This window comes from Plecotus auritus (genome assembly GCF_963455305.1).
Source record: "Plecotus auritus genome assembly, chromosome: 3".
Taxonomy (NCBI): domain Eukaryota; kingdom Metazoa; phylum Chordata; class Mammalia; order Chiroptera; family Vespertilionidae; genus Plecotus; species Plecotus auritus.
The window spans coordinates 204,840,046-204,860,627 of record NC_137772.1 but is presented as its reverse complement, the minus strand read 5'-3'; the positions used below and the strand labels follow the sequence as shown (position 1 = coordinate 204,860,627).

Genomic DNA, 20,582 nt, shown 5'->3' with positions numbered 1-20,582 from the left:
GCAGGCCCGCCCATGGTCAAGTTAGTGTTCTGTCCAGAGGTACCTGGAAGGCTGGTGACTCCACCTGCCACCTGCCCAGGTTAGTGGAACATGCAAAGCTCAGTCAGGGTGGAGACCAGGGGCTGGGTGGAGCAGGAGGGGTGGCACCCGGCTGGCTGCCTGAGTCAGCGCAGACGGTCCATCCGCATCCCCGGCCCAATGAAGGGCTGTGGCTCCCTGAGAGAGACAGGCGGGCGGGCAGCACCCCAGACAGGACTTTAGAGGTTCAAGGGACCACAGGGTTCCCCGGAGAAAAAAGCTTGCTGAAGTCCCAGCCATTCCTAGCCAGGGCCAGCCACCCAGGTTCACCAGGAGTGCCTGTCTCTCTCCCAAGGCCTGGGTCCTCCGGGCCCAGTGTGCCAGGGGGACACAGAAGGTACTTACTAGGAGCTGAGGCTGAAAGGCAGAAGCCAGAGGCCTGGGGTCTCGGGAGAGTGTCAGGGACTGGAGGCAGGAGACCAGGACAGAGCCAGGCCAGCTGGCTCTACAGACTGGACCCTTATCTTCCCATGGGGAAGGGACCTCTCCTGGTCAATGTTTCTCACATCGATGTTTCTCTCTCTCTTTCTGTCTCTCTAACATTAATTTTTAAAATGTAGATTATTATAATTTAACTGTATTACAAATATATGTGAAGATGCCCGCATAACCCTCCCAGTCGCTTTTTCCATCCTTCTAGTAAAATCACCATCCTGAATTTGGTGTCTGCCTTTCCCATTCATTTCTTTATAATTTTACTACATATGCTTGGATCCATTAACAGTATAAAGCACTGCTTCACAAATATGTAAACTTTATAGAAACAATATTGGGGTTTATTTTTCATTGTTTTTCTCTCAGTTTATTATTTCAGAGATTATTACAGGTTGATACATGTATGGATATAATTGATTTTTTTAATGCTGAATGGTAATCCACTGCAAGCATATTATACAATTGGTTTATTCATTATGCTGTTATTGGACACTGAGGACATGCGAACTGCTAGAATCATTCCATAAAATGGACACAAAACTCTTAACAATTTATTTGTCTAGCTAGTACTTCAGTGTAGGGCAGCAGTGTATATGGGCAATTTGTAAGGAGAATGAAGAGGCTATAGAGATTAGAGTGCAAATCCTTTTATATTTATGTATACATACATATATATATATGTGTGTGTGTGTGTGTGTATATACACACACACACACACACACACACACACACACACACACACATATATATATATATATATATATATATATATATATATATATATGAGGCCCAGTGCACGAAATTCATGCATTGGGGGGTCCCCTCAGCCCAGCCTGCACCCTCCCCAATCTGGGACCCCTCGGGGGATGTCCGACTGCCAGTTTAGGCCCAATCCCGGGGATCAGTTCTGAGTTTTCTAAAACAAAACAGAAGATGGATCAAACATTCAATAGGAATTCTAGTAGAAACAAATTTATATTGTATACCATCTTAACTATTGCCTATGTGCCCCCTGTGAGTGTGTTTTACTGTATTAGTTTCCTATAGCCGCTGTAACAAATTTCCATGAACTTGGTGTAAAACAACATAACTTATCTTACAACTCTGGTGCTCAGAAGTACAAAACAGGGTCTCACTGGACTAAATTCAAGATGTCATCAGGGCAGCATTGCTTCACAAGGCTCTAGGGAACAATCCATTTCCTTGCTTTTTCCAGCTTCTAGATGCTGTCCTTGTTCCTTGAATCATGGTCCCCTTCCAGCCAGTAACTGCATCATTCACATCTCTGCTTCCATCTTCACATGTCCTTCTCTGCCTGGTTCTTTTGCCTCCTTCTTTTAAGGGCCTGTGTGATTGGACTGGGACTACCCAGGCAATCCCAGATTATCTCCCTACCTCAAGATCCTTACTCTAATCACCTCTTCAAAGTTACTTTTGTCTTTATACTTATAAGTTTCAGGGATTATGAGGTGAACATCTGTGTGTCTGTGTGTGGAGGGGGTGCGGGTCATTATTTTACCTATCATGAAATCCTTGGCTTCTAAAGGACCTTCATTTATTTATTTATTTATTTTTAATTTAATTTTTTAAAAATATATTTTATTGATTTTTTTTACAGAGAGGAAGGGAGAGAGATAGAGAGTTAGAAACATCGATGAGAGAGAAACATCGATCAGCTGCCTCCTGCACACCCCCCACTGGGGATGTGCCCGCAACCAAGGTATATGCCCTTGACCGGAATCGAACCTGGGACCCTTCAGTCCGCAGGCTGACGCTCTATCCACTGAGCCAAACCAGTTTCGGCAGGACCTTCATTTATGATTTGGCACTTCTGCTCCTTGTTCAACTCTCACCTGCCACTTGAAACAACTGCTTCATCTTGTGGAAGCTCCAGCTTGACTTTCATAGTTAAGGAAAATCTTATATTTAGGGCTCGGGTGTTGTGTCCATAGGATTTGAGATTCAAAGTTCAGGGGCTCTAGATTTGAGATCCTAGAGGGAGCTTTAGGTCTCGAGAGTGACCCCAATTCTGGGAGTGTGTGCTAAAACTCAGAGAGCTTGACCCAGGTTTTGGATAACAGGGGACAATGGCAATAGGGAATATGTATAGTATTCACTTTTTAGAAGAGGATAGAAAAACCTAAGTGGACTTGGCCTTACATTTAGCCCTGGATTCAAGAAGGAAGAGAGATCACTTAAGACTTGTCACCTAATTACCTGAATCAGAAGTCAAAGTCCTTCTGATTTTGCATTTATCAGTGCCCCTCCCCTTTTCCAACAAGATTTGGGGCAAAGAGCAAAGTAAGAGGAAGTTATAAATAAATTCTCTCTTCTAGTTGTTCTTTCTCTGTTCTCTCCAAGAAAGAATGATGTGTCAGTCTTGCCTTAACCTTAATTTAAAGGGAAGAGAAAGTTTAAAAAATTCATATAATATTAGGGAAGAACTTTATAATTCAGATATCCTCAGGGATTTACTCTACAGCATTAATCATTTGCACCAAAAGCTTTCTAGTCAACCCATTGATGCTAACCTCACACCAAATTCTCTCTTAATCTGCTACCTGTTTGTACAGTCTAGACACCCAGTAAGTGCCTGAGACTCAGGAATGAGTCATTCTCCGCTCAATCAGGTGACAGCAGTCACTCCTGAAGAAAGAATGTTAAGGCACGTTGTTGACAGGAGCAATCAGCACAATATATAGCTCCAGGGGAGAAAATCAGTGGCACACAGCGCCATGGCTTCTGACAAAGGTAAAATGGATCGAGGTCCTGTAAGCTTCATAGTCTTGAAAAGGGTAGAAACTCTGTGTGTGTGTGTCTTGCTTGTGTCCTTGGGCATTTTCCAACTTTCCTATTTATTACTATATTAATGCTATTTAAAAAATACAATTTCACTTTATTTGAAAATGTCTGCCTCCCTGTAGACATTCTTTTTTAAAGGAGATTAATCTGCTGAATGGTGACTGGCTGTGCTTGGTTAAATAAGATTTGTTATAATTATTAATACTATTGACATCCATAAATAATTTTAAACAAATGACACTAAATCAATGCTTGTTTCACTATAATAATAAATTAAGGAAAATATACAACTGTTAAATAATAATTTAAGACAACATCAGAAGTGATACCACAAGGGCATGCTAATTATTTAAGGTTTAGTTAGTTAACTTTAGAAAAATTCATGGGAGAGGTAGAACACTTCAGGCTGTAGAAGGAAATAATTTTCAGATGAGGTGGAATTTGAGTTTGGATTCTAAAGAGGTAGAATGTAGGTTGGCAAAGAGAAGGCATTTCCAGGTTGGTTGACACAAAGACTTTGAGGGAATTTACAAAGATTGTGTCTGTAATATACTGAGTGCACTGGTGAGGCTAGAGAAGAGTTTGTGGAAATAATCTATAATGAAATTAGAGGGCAAATTTGAAGTGCTGTTAGAGAGGGCTTTGAATGCCGGGCTAAGGAAATCGAGGTTGATCTTTTTGGTAAAAGAAAATCTCCGGAGAACTTGTGAATAGCATAGACATGATTGAAATAATGGTTTAAACACTTTTACCTGGCATTTGATGCCTTCTTGACTGGAAGCAGAAAAAACTGGAAACAAGGAGACCCATTAGAAGACTATTGCAAGAGTGTGGGCGTGATGTGATTGGAAATAATACAGATATCAGTCTTGGGAGAATTTTGCCACCCTGAGATCTTCTATGCAGCAGGATTTTGCTGTCAATGCCTCAGCAACCACTGGGCTCCAATGGAAATCTGGTTCTCTTTCATTAGTTCAATAATATTTTTCCACATGCCCTTTGACAATGCTGCCTTTTTTTTAAAAAAAAACAACTCATCACTTATGCAGATGTCTTTTCTCCTTTCTCTTGAATTGTGCTTTAAAAATATATATGTACATTAAGCCAATGGTGCTCCAGCTTCTCTATACACTTGCAATTACTCTTTCTGTCAGTTATAATTTTAATTGAGATAATCGTAACTTAAAACATAAAGCTTTGCGAAATAATACAGACTCCCTGTACATTTTGCTTAGTTTCTACCAATAGTTACATTTTGCAAAACTATAGAGTAATATCACAATCAGGATATTAACATTGACACAATCCATCAATTTTATTCAGATTTCCCCAGTTTCACTTGTACTCATTTATGTGTGTGTTTAGCTTTATGCAATTTTGTCACCTGTAGAGGTTTGTGTATCTACCACCACAGTCAGATTTAAACAGCTCCAACAGTGCAGATCTGTTTTGTTGCCCTTTTATAGCCAAACCTTTCTCCTTCCTGCTTCACCCCTGTTCCTAATCCTTGATAACTATTTATCTGTCCTGACTTCTAAAATTTTGTCATTTTAAAGTGCAGCTAAAGCCCAGCCATTATGGCTCAGTGATTGAGCATTGGCCTGTGAACGGGGAGTTCACGATTCGTATCCTGGCTGGTGCACATGCCTGAGCTGCGGGCTTGATCCCCAGTGTGGGGCTTGCAGGAGGCAGCTGATCAATGATTCTCTCTCATCATTGATGTTTCTTTTTCTTTCTTTTTTTTTTTTAGATTTAAATTCTTTATTGTTTAAAGTATTACATAAGTCTCATTTTCTCTCCATTGACCTCCCCTAGCCGCTCCCATCCCCCAGCACATGCCCTAACCCCCCTACTGTCTGTGTCCCTTGGTTATGCTCATATGCATGCATTTGGTTGATCTCTTACCCCCTCTCTCCCTGCTTTGCCTCATAGGTTGGACAGTCTGTTCGATGCTTCTATATCATTGATGTTTCTATCTCTCTCCCTCTCCCTTCCTCTCTGAAATCAATAAAAATACATTTTAAAAGTACAACTCAATTTGTATATGTTACTTGACATACTCATCTCTTGGTCAACAGGTTATTCAGCTGGTGATCCCACCTTGAGGTAAGAATAATACTGTCAGCCCTGGCCCAGTAGCTGTTAGTTAGAGCATCACCCCAATATGCCAATGTTATGGGTTTGCTACCCAGTCAGGGCACATATAAGGATCAGTCAATTAATGCATAAATAAGTGGAACAATAAATCTCTCTCTCTCTTCCTTCCTCTCTCTTTCTAAAAGTTAATTAAAAATTTAAAGGAATAATACAGTCATATTGTGCATTTAATTCAACCAAGAACAAGTGGGTATTTAAGAGCTGGAGGACTATAGTTAACCTTATTGTTCCTTTCCTCTTCCCATTCTTTTTTCCCCCCTTTTCCAACTTTACTCTCTATGATTATTGCTTTCTTTGTTTTTGTCTTTTGGTTTCTGTTGAAATAAATGACCTTCCAGCTTTGTTCTGTTATTGCCTTACCAATGCTCTTTTCTCTTTAGATCATATGTTTTTATAGTCATTAGTGAAAGGTCCAAGGAACTGATTTGTCACTTTCATTTCCAATCTTGTTTTATATTATGTGCCCATTTTCCAGACATATCATTATAACAGGGGACTTTCGGTCAAGGAATATATTATCTTATGATGGTGGAAGGACTTATTTATGTGATAAATGAATGTGATACTTTAGGGGTGAATGAGAAATATTAGAGTGTAACAAGCTTATTGGAAAGGAGGGTCCTCAGCACAATTGTGAGTTTCCTAAGTCATAGCTTTGACACACGGAGGTGCCATTGACAACAAGTTGAATTTCTTTCTTGTGAGGAATTAGTATATAGAATTTAACGTGGAGGAATCCTGAGGCTAAATTACTCTCTTCTTAGGCTTGGCAATTAGAATTTTATTGATTTGAGGATTCTACATCTGAGAAAATCTAGTTGGAGTTCATTGAGGAATAGCAATTATTAACAATTGGAACATGGCACCTCTAAGAGTGAGACAGAAAGATTGGGATATAAGGAGAAAAAGGACACATTTATACCTGAATTCAAGACTAATAAGCAATGGTATAAAGAGAGTGGTAACCAAATAACATGAGTTGGGGAAAAATATCTTTACTGTGTTTGTGACAGAAACTCTGATAATTCAAGTGGACCTCCCCAAATAACTTTTAGACATAGAGAAAAAAAAGTATCCCGAGATTCATGTTTCAGATTTGCCTTATAGAAAAAGGGAGTATTAAAGGATTTTTAAATTTCCTCTAAAAATTTCATAACAATATTTTAGGAGAAGAATCGAACCCTGGGAATTTGAAGCAATCTTTGACCCCAGAGAACTCCGTAAAGAGGCCTGTCTGCTCTATGAAATCAAGTGGGGCACGTGTCACAAGATCTGGCGACACACAGGCAAAAACACCACCAAGCACGTTGAAGTCAATTTTATAGAAAAAATTACTTCAGAAAGACAATTTTGCTCATCCACCAGCTGCTCCATCATCTGGTTCTTATCCTGGAGTCCCTGTTGGGAATGCTCCAAGGCTATTACAGAATTTTTGCATCAACAACCTGGTGTGACTTTAGTTATTTATGTAGCACGGCTTTATTACCACATGGATGAACGAAACCGACAAGGACTCAGGGACCTCATTAAGAGTGGTGTGACTATCCAGATCATGACAATCCCAGGTAAAAACAATAAACCAAGAACCTTAAGTGTTTATGAGAGACTCTGTTGGTGGCCAGGAGATTGATTATCCCAGAGTAGAAGTCTCAGGAGTAAAAGTTCAAAATAATATAGAAAACACCAGGTCTGCAATTGATAGCAGGGAAAGTATCAAAAAAATATGACTCTGCTTTCTACTTTGCCATTATGGCCCCTCAGCCATCTTTGAATGAACTGCTTTGTTCTTTTTAGGGATTCAGGGAGAGTCTAGTCCAGCTGAAGTAATAAACAGGCCAGAGGGCTTTAGATATGTTATATATATACTAAAGGCCCAGTGCACGAATTCGTGCACCTTGAAAGGAACTGTGGGCCACGAGGCTGCAGTAGGCACAGGGGCGGTCTCAGCCCATCCTCTGTGCCCCTGCCCAGCCCTTGCCACCACAGCCCCTGGTGTCCTGTCTGCTGGCAGCCCCGCTCCCGCTGTCCCTGCTCCTATGTGCTGATAACGCCTGCCCTGCTTGCACCTGCTGACGATGCCAAATGATTGGGACTGGTGCTGAACACCAGGAGCAGCTGCGAGCAGCAGCTCTGGCACTGACAGCAGGTGCAAGCGCCGGGCAGGACCGAGGCACGTGGGAGCAAAGAATTTTCAGTAACCATCAGAGGCTCACCCTGATGACAGCGACCGGCGCCCCGCCTTGGTCTGGTGCCCCCACTCACCTGCTCCACCATACTGCCACATCTAACATCCACCATGTTCCGCGCATACCCCCTGGTGGTCAGCACATGTCATAGTGACCGGTTGTTCAGTTGTTCTGGTTGTTCCACTGTTCGGTCTATTTGCATATTAGCCTTTTATTATATAGGATATATAGTGACCCCCCAAAAAATGTATACACACTTAACAGCTGCTCAGTTGGTTTCTTTCTTTTCAGATTTAACCCATTGGAATTAATAATTATTGAAAGTGTGTATACATTTTTTGGGGGCATTCTGTATTTACTAGTAAGTTCAGCTTTCTTTAAGTAACTTTTTTTGTATTTGTTGAATGATTTGTGTTTCCTTAGAGTATGATTACTGCTGGAGGAATTTTGTCAACTACCCACCTGGGAAAGACACTCACTGCCCAATATATCCCCCTCTGTGGATGAAGCTATATGCACTGGAACTCCACTGCATAATTTTAGTAAGTTATTTTAAGAGACAAAGATTCTTATGCAAAAAAAAAAAAAAAATAGCATCCTTCTTCAAACTTCTTTCTGGATAATTTTGACATGTACTCTCTTCATCATTTGTCATTTATATTAGTTATTTAACAACTTGAACTATTTTAAGAAAATATAAGACGATATCTTTGTGGAAAATAAGTAGGAAAGGGACATGGATAAACTGGCCTAAGATATATGTGGACTCCCTATTAATTAGATATTATTATTACTACAATACATTCTGGCTTTACAGAATTGCAGATATTCTCCTTTACCATATTGGTATGTGTCATTCTATTGAAGAAATGTGTTCCATTTGTATTCTCTTGAGAATAGTTCAATGGCCTATTAAATGGTGCTATAAAATGTTTGTGGTAATAATAGAATTAAGAAAAATATTAGCTTACCATTTTATTTTATATATTTCAGAGTCTTCCTCCCTGTTTAATGATTTCAAGAAGATGTCAGAAACAGCTTACATGGTACAGGCTTAATCTTCAAAATTGCCATTACCAAAAGATTCCACACCATATCCTTTTAGCTACAGTGTGGATATAACTTCCTGTGACTTGAAGATAAATAGAATGATTCTTTGCAGGCAATGATGATTCACTAATGATTAAGTGTCATTAGTTAGAATCTAGAAATTGTTAGTTTCTATAACTATAAATTTACAAACGATAAATTACCTAAAAAATAAAGGACTATCCCATTTACAATAGCATAAAAATATATAGGAATAAATTTAACTAAGGAGGTAAGGACTGAAAACTGTAAGATATTGGTAAAGAAATTGAAGAAGACACAAATAAATGGAAGGGGTACCCCATGTTCATGGATTCTAATAACTAATATTATAAAAACATCCATACTACCAAAAACCATCCATAGATTCAATGCAACTCTACCAAGATTCCAATGGAATTTTTCACAGAAAAAAAATACAATTCTAAAATTCATATGGAACCATGAAAGACCTTAATAGCCAAAGCAGTCCTGAAAAAAAAGAACAAAGCTGGAGGCATTACAAGTCCTGATTTCAAACTATATTACAAAGCTATCATAATCAAAAGAGTATGGTATTGGCATAAAAACATAGACCAGTGGAACAGAATAGAGAGCCCAGAAATAGACACATATGTATGTGGTTAATTAATATTTGGCAAGGAAATCAGGAACACAATAGGGAAAAGGTAGTTCCTTCAGTAAATGATATTCAGATAAAAAAGAATGAAATGGGACCTCTATATTACACCACTCACAGACATTATTTTAAAATGGTTTAAAGACTTAAATGTAAGGCTTGAAACCATAAAACTCCTAGATGAAAACATGGGGGAAATTCCCTTGACCTTAGTCTTGCAATAACTTTATGGATATTACACCAAAAGTAAAAGCAACAAAAGCAATAATAAACAAATGGGATTATAGCAAACGAAAAAGCTTCTGCACAGAAAAAGAAACAGTCAACAAAATGAAAAAGCAACCTATGAAATGAGAGAAAATATTTGTAAACCATGTACCGGAAACAGAGCAAATATCCAAAATATGTAATGAACTCATACAACTCAGTATCATGGATTGTGTTATCTACTACTGTTTCGAAAATCACCCCAACACTTTGTGGATGAAAACAACAATACTGACTATGTCACAGTTTATCTGGGTCAGGAATTCAGGAGCAACTTAGTGTGCAAACTATCAGCGAGGGCTGCAGTCATCTCAAGGCTTGACTGATGCTCCAGAATGTGCTTCGCAGATGGCACATCACGTGGCCCGCAAGTGGGTGGAGGTCTCCATGTCTTGCCATGTAGTACTCTCCATGGGGCTGCTGAATATTTTCATGACTTTGCAACTAGTTTCCTACGGAGCAAATGGTCTAAGAGAGAGCAAGGTGGAACTTGCCATGTCTTTAATGACTAGGTTTTGGAATTACACATTATTTATTCTGCCATATTCTATTGATTACATTCCATCCAGCCATGATTCCGTGTGGGAGGGGACTACACAAGGACTTGCATCCCAGGAGATGGCAATCATTGGAGGCCATCTTGGATTTTACATGTAGAAGCTTCCACTGTGTTTTTCAGGAAAAATAATTATATAAAGCCAATTTCTAAGAAGAAGCTAAAGGGAAACAAAGGACAAAGTAGCTTCTGTTTTATTTGTTTCTGAATCAGAACACCATAAGATTTAATTGATGATTTATTATTCAGAATTTATAGGATGATTTATTGTTGTAATTGAGTAGCTAAACACACACACACACACACACAGGTTATTATTTTGCTCACACTGCAATCTAATGCAAGTTGGGTGGGAATGTCATTGAGGGACCCCAATTCCTTTCATCTGATGACTTCATCTTTCCTATAGCCTTGGAGTCCTCTACTGAATTCTCTACATTTCATTTATCCATCACACAGAAGCGGGGGAGAGAGTTGGGTAGTTTCTACTACCTGATCTTCCATGTATTGATCTGTTCTTTTGCCTTTGATTTTTTTTGTGTATTTTTCATTTTATTTATTGTAGTCATCAGTTTTGATTTTTATTTATTTTGATTTTAAAAATATTTTTGAATTTTTATAATCATGTATTTGAGCCCTAGCTGGTTTGGCTCAGTGGAATAGCGTCACCTGAGGGCTGAAGGGTTCCAGGTTCGATTCTGGTCAAGGGCACATACCTTGGTTGCAATCGATGTGTCTCTCTCACATTGACGTTTCTCTCTCTGTTTCTTTCCCCCTCCCTTCCACTCTCTCTAAAAAACAAACAAACAGACAAAGAAGCTTAAAAAATAAAAATGTAGTTGAGCCAACCTTGGCCTGTGTTGCTAAGTGGTTAGAGCATTGGCTTGTGCACATACCTAGAAAATAGGACCTGCTAGCTCTCTAGGAAATCCCAGACCTTTTAGCCAATTGTGCCCTGTTTTCATGTTGCTGCTTCTAATATCCTATAAAACATCCTTCAGGAAAGGTGCTCTACTGATTGTAAGGCACTGTACTCCCCAATCCATAAATTGTCCCCCCCCCCCAATAAAGGACATCAAAGTTGTTACTAAATTGTCTTATTTTTGCCTTTGACAACGCTTAGACTTTTCTCTCTACCAGAGTATAAATATATTCACCAATCTCCATCTCCTCACATTCAAGGTGGGGAGAGTAAGGTGACAAAAGAAATTGAGTAGATTCTCTATAGGTTATGGTTATATGGGCCTATTTGCAATGGTGGTTATGAATTTATAGTGATCATGCATTTATTGTCATTAATTTTCCCTCTTGTGTGTCATTCTTCAGTTGTACTGAGATGATAAGGTGCAGGCATGGCGAATGCTGATGATTAGGGTTAGCCAGGTTTAGGACTTTGGCAGAGAGGAACAATAAAAAGAATGAGAGGGGGGGGGAAAGCTTCAGATTAGTATGCCTCTGAGATGGATTTTTTAAAAAATGAAAAAAAGAGAGGGCTGTTGGATTGAGAAAAGTCAGAAAGGCAATGAGCTGGAAATCTTGATAAGATCATTAAATAGGTGCAGTGGCTATATTCAAACAATGGTGCTTGAAGAATAGTATGTTACAGTCAGAAATAGAATGGATTAATTATTTTGAAAGCAAAATAGCTTTTTATGGTAACATCACCGAGAGTCTGTAGCTGACTTAGAATAGAAAAGTAGAAAGGAGGAGGCCAAGGAACTAAAAGGTAAGCCCCTTCATTGGTCTTCTTTTTAAGAATTTTCTTGGTGTTCTCACATGTTTCTTGAACTTTAGAATAATTTTGTGGAGTTTCCAAATATCTATCAGATCTTTCAAAATGTCATTAATGAAACTCTATATGCCAGACAAGAAAGGTAACCCTCCTTTTTCTCTCCAATTCTCTCTTACTCTGGTGTGTCTATTTCTTTCCAGGTAAGGTTTTTATAATAAGAATGTATACTCATTATTCTATTTCCTTATCTTCTGCTCCTCAGCACTTTGGAAAACTTTTAAAGACACTGATGGGGTCTCTTCAATCTTTATCTTCCTTTACCTACTTGTAGTATTTATGTATTTGACCACATTATTATTGGAACTCTTTGACATCGATGACACATTGTCTCCTGGATCCCTTCCTCTCAGTTTTCTTCTTAGGTTTTTCTTACTCTTTCTACTCCTAAAATATCAGTGTTTTACAAGATTATCACCTCCAGTCACTTATTTATTCAAGAGCTTGAATAAAACCAATCTGGGGATAGAGAAGTGGATAAAACAGAGCCTATCTTAGCTTTCATGGTACTTAAATACCAGTGTTTTCATACTGTATAAACACACTCCCCAGGAGATCTCATCCATTTCCATGGCTTCAACTACCACCTGTAATCAGGAGTGATAGTCATCAACAACTGCTATTACCCAAGCACCAACAAAATCAGAAAAGGGCATCAACTAATCATATAACCAGTCTGGCTGCACTCCATTGTACTGTTTGAATACCAACCCAGCCTATACTGTATGCATACTATAAGATAATATGATTTCTGGTGGTGAAGAGAACAGACTGACATTTCCAGACTGTTCAAATTCTTTACTTTCAGCTCTGTGACCTGGGGTGAGTTATTTCATGTGTTTGTGCTTCTGTTCTCTCCTCTATAAAATGGGGATAATAAAGTACTTGAGCATAGGGTTGTTATGAGAATCTAATGAGATAGTACATATAAAGTATTTAAACCAACTTGGATAGAATATGCTAAGCATTCAATAAAAGATAGCTATTATTATTCATTATTCCACAGCTTTGTCTCTAGTCCTGACTTTTTTTTTCTTTCCAAAGTTATAGATTAAGTGGTTTTTCCCTCCAAATATACCATAGGAGCTTAGGAAACCTACAAGGTTCAGTAAAATTGGGAGGAGCAGCCTTGTAAACAAATAGGGACAATTAAAATTTATATGTACTGCGTTGGATGGAGAGAAAGAATAAAAACAGGAAACATATATGATATTACTCATTATGTACTCTGTTAGAAGTGGTTCATAGATGTGAATTAATTTAATCTTAACTGCTCCACCAAGTGAATACTATCATTATCCTCACTTTATAAATGAGAAAACGGAGGCACAGAAGGTTCAAATGATTTGAGCAAAGTCATATAGCTACAAGTGTCATATAGCTACAGAGTTTAAGCTTCTTGTCACACCACTGCACCGTCTCACCCAAAAGAAAGCATTAGTTTGTAACAAAAAGAGCATTTTTAAGAAATGATTTACTTATTTATTGATTTAAAGAGAGAGAGAATGGGAAGGAGAAGCATCAGTTTATTGTTCCACTTATTTATGCATTTATCGGATGATTCTTGTATGTGCCATAACAGGGGACTGAACCCACAACCTTGGTGTATTGGGACAACGCTCTAACCAACTGAGTTACCTGGCCAGGGAAAAAAGAGCATTTCTTACAATTCTCTTTACATAATAGATCTATTTCCCTCCATATTTTACAATTTGGAAATATCCTCTGGAGGAAACAAGCTGTGGACCCTCGTTCTAGTATTTAATGTAACAATCATCCTTTTTTTATACTTGCAATCAATCCCCTAATGCTGACATTTTAATAATTTTCTCATCTAATATTTTAAGATATCTGATCTTTCATCATGAAAGATATATTTTTCACTTTAAATTAAAATGAGTTGTCTGTGTGGTTGGACAGCCTTGCTTTACTGCCTAGTGAAATTGTCACTAAAGAGTAAACAGACACCATGGGAGTCAAAGACAAAGCTGGAGACAGAGGAACAAACAAACTTGAGTTAACAAACTCCTTGTCCCAGAACTCAGAGCAGTGAAAACACAGATGTGTCTACCAGTCTACAGGCCTGGATGATGAGTTGTGACCTGTCCACAATCTAATAAGAAGGATGCTATTTGTGTTTCTAGAGCTAAGAATAGTCACTTGCACCCTAACCGGTTTGGCTCAGTGGATAGAGCGTCAGCCTGCGGACTGAAGGGTCCCAGGTTCGATTCCGGTCAAGGGCATGTACCTTGGTTGCGGGCACATCCCCAGTTGGGGGTGTGCAGGAGGCAGCTGATCGATGTTTCTCTCTCATCGATGTTTCTCTCTATCCCTCTCCCTTCCTCTCTGTAAAAAAATCAATAAAATATATTAAAAAAAAAAAGAATAGTCACTTGCTTCAATGAGATCCTAAACTTACTGAGAATTGGCATCCTTTGAAACGCCAAGACAGTGTTTATCAAACTGTGGTTCTTAAATTATCAGGGAAAATCAGTCTTTCATGTGAGACTCCATTGGATCATCTTGAATAACTGTTTTATAACTGAGAATAACCAATGTTAAGAGAAGCCTGAATGAAAGCATCAGGCCCTGTGCCAAAGAAAAATTCACAGTAACTTGAATAAATTAAAATTATGAGACAGTTGAGCCATCCTGGAACACAGGATGGAGTTCTGAGCTCAAGTTTCCATTGCTATATAAATTATTGCCATATTTACTTTGTAGTATGTACTACGAAATCTCCTCTTTGTATAAACCAATGTGAAAACATTGCATTAGCCCTGGCCGGGTAGTTCTATTGGTTGGAGTGTCATCCCCTACACCAAAAGACGGCAGGTTTGATTTTCCTGGTCAGGGCACATACCTAGGTTGTGGGTTGAATTCCAGGGAGGGGGGAGCGCGTAAGGAAGCAATGCTTCTCTCTCACATTTCTCTCCCCCCACTAAAAATTGGTAAAAACATATCCTCGGGTGAGGATTAAAAAACAACCAAAAAAACAAAAACTCCACATTGCATTAGAAATAAATAGCCATTGAAAACTTCTCAAGACAAAAAAGTGTGTAAATTTGTATTCCAAGTAGATGATTACCATAGGTTCCTTGTAATTTTATCATTCTATCATGTACTGATGTGGTGTTTTTAAGACTCTAGTTCAACTTCACCAGTCTTTATGAAGGCCTTCACAAACTTCTGTAGCTCACTGATTTGAATATACTTGATCTCTCTTGGCTCAATTTTGAAGTTAGATCTTATCTACGATAAAGAGTACATGAAGCCACCATAGGATGTAAATTAGAAGGAAAAAGAACCAATTTTTATGGGCCATGGCAGCTTTAAAACCCTAAGGGCAGATTTTATTTGATTAACACTCAGAGGCGGTTGTTTGTGCTGTGCAGACTTCATGGTTCAAAGATTAGAACAGCTTGCTACGAATCAAGCTAACCAGCCTTTGTGTCTACCTCCCCAGTGATGTGTGACTTCAGACGAGCTCTGTCCCAATCTGTCCCAGGTCCTGGAAATTCACAGCTACCCCTGGCCTCTTGGCCGAGAGATGGGACAGCTTCTGAGCTGTTACTAACCCCAGAACATGTCACTATCTCTTTTTGGTTCCTTAAACCCTTGTGAATAGTTAAATTGTGTCATCTGTTCTTGCCAGGATTCTGAATGTTTTTATGAGATCAACAGGAAATACATTCTATTTCCTATATTTCGGAGATTTGGCAATATTTAGTGACTGTCTTTATGGATCAGCAGGTGATGCATGTATCAGTGAGTTGTTATGCTCTACAGAACCAGGAATGAAGCTTGGACACCTGTATGAAATAGAACCTAGATACAACTCTTGTGTACCCAACTATGGAGTGCAAGTACCCAGAACCTGTCTTTGGGTCACATACCCAACCCACTGCATCAAGCATTAGACATGGCCAAGGAATCAGAAGAAGATCAGCACTTCCTCGGACATTGACTTTTTTATTTCTATTCGGGCTGGGTGCTGGTTTGTGACCTAGAAGATCCAGGAAGGGTATATCTGAAGAGAGAGCGGTTGTTGAAGTTGAGAATCTAAAGGGTTTATTAACTCTATCACCTTAAGTAGCTTAAAAGAGGAGGGGAGGGCAGGCTTCCAGTTTGGGTTGGAGGTAGGAGAGATAACAAGAAGCAAACCAGCCCAGCTGGTGTGGCTCAGTGGTTGAGCATTGACCCATGAACCAGGAGGTCACGGTTCATGCCTGGGTTGTGCATTCAATCCCCAGTGTGGGGCGTGCAGGAGGTAGTCAATCCAATGTTTCTTTCTCATCACTGATGTTTCTATCTCTCTCCCTCTCCCTTCCTCTCTGAAATCAATAAAAATATTGATTAAAAATAAGAAAGAAAGAGGAGGAGAAGGAGAAGGAGGAGGAGGAGGAGAAGGAGGAGAGGGAGGAGGAGGAGGAGGAGGAGGAGAAACAAACCAGCCAAAACAAACCAGCTTGGGTTGTCTCGGTATGTGATGCATTCACTTTATGCCAAAACTTATCAAGTATCTAATCTGCGGCTCTTCCTGGGCTTGTGATAGTACACATGAGCAAGTTGCTAGGGTAAGGCGTGGCTACAGTAGTATGATATACTCTTGGGAGAGGAGTAAATTGTCCTATGGGATTTCTGTGAAGGCGAGGTTGGTGGGTCAGCCGTATCCTCTGATAGATAAATGCCAGAAATATTCTCCCAGATTCTGACTGGTTACCAGATAGAGGACTTGAACAGTGCTTTCTAGAATGATGATATAAAATGAGAGCTGCATGAAAGATTATATATATCCAGGTGGGCAGTAGAGGTAAAATAATCTGCCTTAAAGTAATAAGAAAAATTACCCTATATCTTCCTGAATACCCAAGTCTCTGAATAGGAAAATGTTTGTACAATTTCCTAGCTGTATCCCAAATCACATTTCCATGGGGAGTCACGTGTTTCCTGTGAATATTCTCATACCACAAGGTAGTAAACTTTTCAACCTTACTTAAAGTTTAATATATTATTTCAAAACTTTTCCCCATAAAGAAATGGAAGTTACACCCTAGAATCTAGGGCCTAGAATCCCTAGATGATGAATAAAGAACAATAAAGTCATACTAAAATACAGATTCAGGCTGTCAGCTTCCTTTCCACTAGCCTAAAACTTTATGAAAAAACAAATTTAAAAATGTATTGCATATCATAGAAATTTAGTTTTCTTTTTATTTTTATTTTTTTTTTAAATATATATTTTATTGATTTTTTACAGAGAGGAAGGAAGAGGGATAGAGAGTTAGAAACATCGATGAGAGAGAAACATCGATCAGCTGCTTCCTGCACACCTCCTACTGGGGATGTGCCCGCAACCAAGTTACGTGCCCTTGACCGGAATCGAACCTGGGACCTTTCAGTCCGCAGGCCGATGCTCTATCCACTGAGCCAAACCGGTTTTGGCGCAGAAATTTAGTTTTCTAAGAGTGGAAAAATTTTTCCTTCTTCCCTTCTAGGTTCTGTGGCTGGTCTGATAATTAAACTGACATAAGACATGCCCTAGTGACTAGGTCGCCGAGTCAGTTTGGCTCAGTGGATAGAGTGTCAGCCCATGGACTGAAGGGTCCCAGGTTTAATTCTGATCAAGGGCAAGTGACTGGGTTGTGGGCTCTATCCCCAGTAGGGGTGTGCAGGAGGCAGCCAATCAATGATTCTCTCTCATCATTGATGTTTCTATCTCTCTCTCCTTCTCACTTCCTCTCTGAAATAAATAAAAACATATTTTTAAAAATTTACATAAGACAGATTAGCAGGAGAAAACAAATGGTGTTACATATGGAGCTTTATAAAAGTACTAGAGGCCCAGGGCATGAAATTCATGTACGGGTAAGGTTCCTAGTGGCTGCCAGCTGCTGGCTGCTGGCAGGGCCTTCCTTCATTTTGTGCTGCCCGCTGGTGATCAACGCACATCATAGCAAGTGATCGAACTACTGGTTGGTTGAACTCCCGATGGGAACACTTTGCATATTAGGCTTTTATATATATAGATGTGACTCAAAGAAGTGACCAACACAGGAAACTTTAAGCCTTTAGACAAAGGAACAATGTATTTGTGAATAATTTACAAAACAAATGGGGTTTGGGTTTGGGGAGTAAATTGAAGTAACAAAATTTGTTTATACAGCTTTCTGGGCCCTAATTCCCTGTCCTAGTGTTAAGGATGCCTTCCACCTTCTACTCTCCTGATACAGGCAGGGTACTTTTCACATGAGAGATTTATCTCCTGCATTCTAGGAGAGTATCCTTTATATATATATATATATATATATATATATATATATATATATATATATATATATATTATTGACTTCAGAGAGGAAGGGAGAGGGAGAGAGAGATAGAAACATCAATGAGCAGAGTGAATCATTTATTGGCTGCCTCCTGCACGCCCCACACTGGGGATTGAGCCCACAACCTGGGCATATGCTCTGACCAGGAATTGAACCGTGACCTCTAGGTCAATGCTCAATCACTGAGCCATGCCAGCTGGGCCCTTGGGGGGTGTGTGTTTTATGTTCTTTTATGAGATGATCAGTCAAGTGCAGCCACAAGAGGAAAAAGAGACGTAGGAAAAGTTTACTGTACTCACAGATCCTAGAGACAGAAGGCACTGCATGCCACATAGAGCCACCTGGAAGAGCAGTCAGGAGAGAGAAGACAGTAGGGAACAGAAGGTTTAGGACACAGCCTTTATTGGGGTTTCTGGGGAGAAAGGCAAGGCAGGGCAGGGTAAATAGTTTCAGATTAGCTAGTTTAAATAATTTCATTGGACTCTAACCTATAGAGATGTTCCCTAGTTGCCTGGTACTTGGGCCTGGGATGATGAAGGAAGAAGAATATTGCTTCCTGGGGGTGTACAGGCCAAACAGAGGAGGGATGGCTCTGGATTAGTTTGCATATCAAGGGCAAACTGAGTTCTTGCTATCTCTCAGAATTGGCTAGCCCCAGGAGGGTCAGCCTCTCCCCGGCTAGAAAGGTTTTTTAAGGTGTCAAAACATAATAACATACAGAAAAAAAATTAAATATAGACAATACAAGGGACCCTACTACACATCAATTGTCTATATTTACGTTTATATGTGTATATATGTAATATTAAATTTACATATAAATTGAGTTACAATTGGTTATGTTTTGTTGACACTTAATTAGACATTTATTGCACTGGCTGGTGTGGGTCAGTGGTTAGAGCACCAGCCTGCCCACCAAAGGGTCGAGGGTTCAACTTCAGTCAAGGACAAGTACCTGGGTCACAGGTTCAATCCCTGGGTCTGGGCATGTGCAGGAGGCAACCAATCCATGTGTCTCTCTCACATCAATGTTTCTCTCTCCCCCTCCTTTCCTCCCCCCCTTTCTCCCTTCCACTCTCTCTAAATATCAATGGAAAAAATATCCTCAGGTGAGGATTAACAAAACAAAACAAAACATTTATTTACTTTGATGTTGCAGGAACTTAGCAATGGGGAGTTGGGTATTTTAGAAGTGTTTAGTTACTTTTCAGCCTCAAATATGGTTTTAGACCCTTGAAAAACTCATAAACCCTAGGATAGCTCAGATGGCCAGGCCATAACCTAGTCCAGTGGTCGGCAAACTCATTAGTCAACAATGTGGCTCGTGAGCCGCAGTTTGCCGACCACTGACCTAGTCTATCAAATTATCCTTAATCTGCCCTGGCTGGTTTGGCTCAGTGGATAGAGTGTCAGCCTGCGGACTGAAGGGTCCCAGCTTTGATTACAGTCAAGGGCACATGCCCGGGTTGTGGGCTCAACCCCCAGTTGTGGGGGCCGTGCCAGAGGTGGCTGTTCAATGGTTCTCTCTCATCATTGATGCTTCTACCTCCTTCCCTCTCCCTTCCTCTCTGAAACCAATAATAATAATAAAAAAATTATCTTTAATCTACCTTGACGTTTTTCAGGAGTGATGGGTTCTGGTAACCCTTAAATTGTGATGAATATCTTATCACCCCTCAACTCAGTAGGACCAGACAAAATTGCCCTTGACTAATGCACTGCATAATTTCCTGGCATCAACTGACCTAGTCTATCACAGAACAGACACAGCTGCCTTGCCTTCCCTGAACCAGCAGATATTTACTATTTGTGGCCTCCCAGGCAAGAGAAATTACAGTCTGGTTGTAAGCAATCTCAGTAGAATTACTTGTAGCCCAGTTTAAGATGCTGAATCAATCAGAACAGCACATGTATCAAGGGCTTATTATATTCAGACTAGAGGCCCAGTGCACAAAATTCATGCACAGGGGTGTGTGTCCCTCAGCCCAGCCTGCACCCTCTCCAATCTGAGACCCCTCGAGGGATGCCCGGCTGCCTGTTTAGGCCCAATTGTACCGGGATCACGCCTAAACAGGTAGTCGGACATCCTTCTCACAATCCAGGACTGCTGGCTCCCAACTGCTCGCCTGCCTGCCTTCCTGATTGCTCCTAACCGCTTCTGCCTGCCAGCCTGATCACCCCCTAACCACTCCCCTGCCAGCCTGATTGATGCCTAACTGCTCCCCTGCCAGCCTGTTTGCCCCTAACTGCCCTCCCCTGCAGGCCTGGATCC

General features: G+C 40.0%; 1 protein-coding gene across 1 annotated transcript; it reads left to right on the top strand.

Moving 5' to 3' along the window:
* Positions 1-3,248: 3,248 nt before the first annotated feature.
* On the top strand, positions 3,249-8,780 carry APOBEC1 (apolipoprotein B mRNA editing enzyme catalytic subunit 1; the record flags this gene model as incomplete). The annotated part of the gene is made up of 5 exons (XM_080660251.1): positions 3,249-3,264; positions 5,394-5,421; positions 6,640-7,037; positions 8,082-8,200; positions 8,652-8,780. 5 exons carry the CDS (start codon positions 3,249-3,251, stop codon positions 8,778-8,780), a joined length of 690 nt encoding a protein of 229 aa, XP_080516377.1.
* Positions 8,781-20,582: the final 11,802 nt, after the last annotated feature.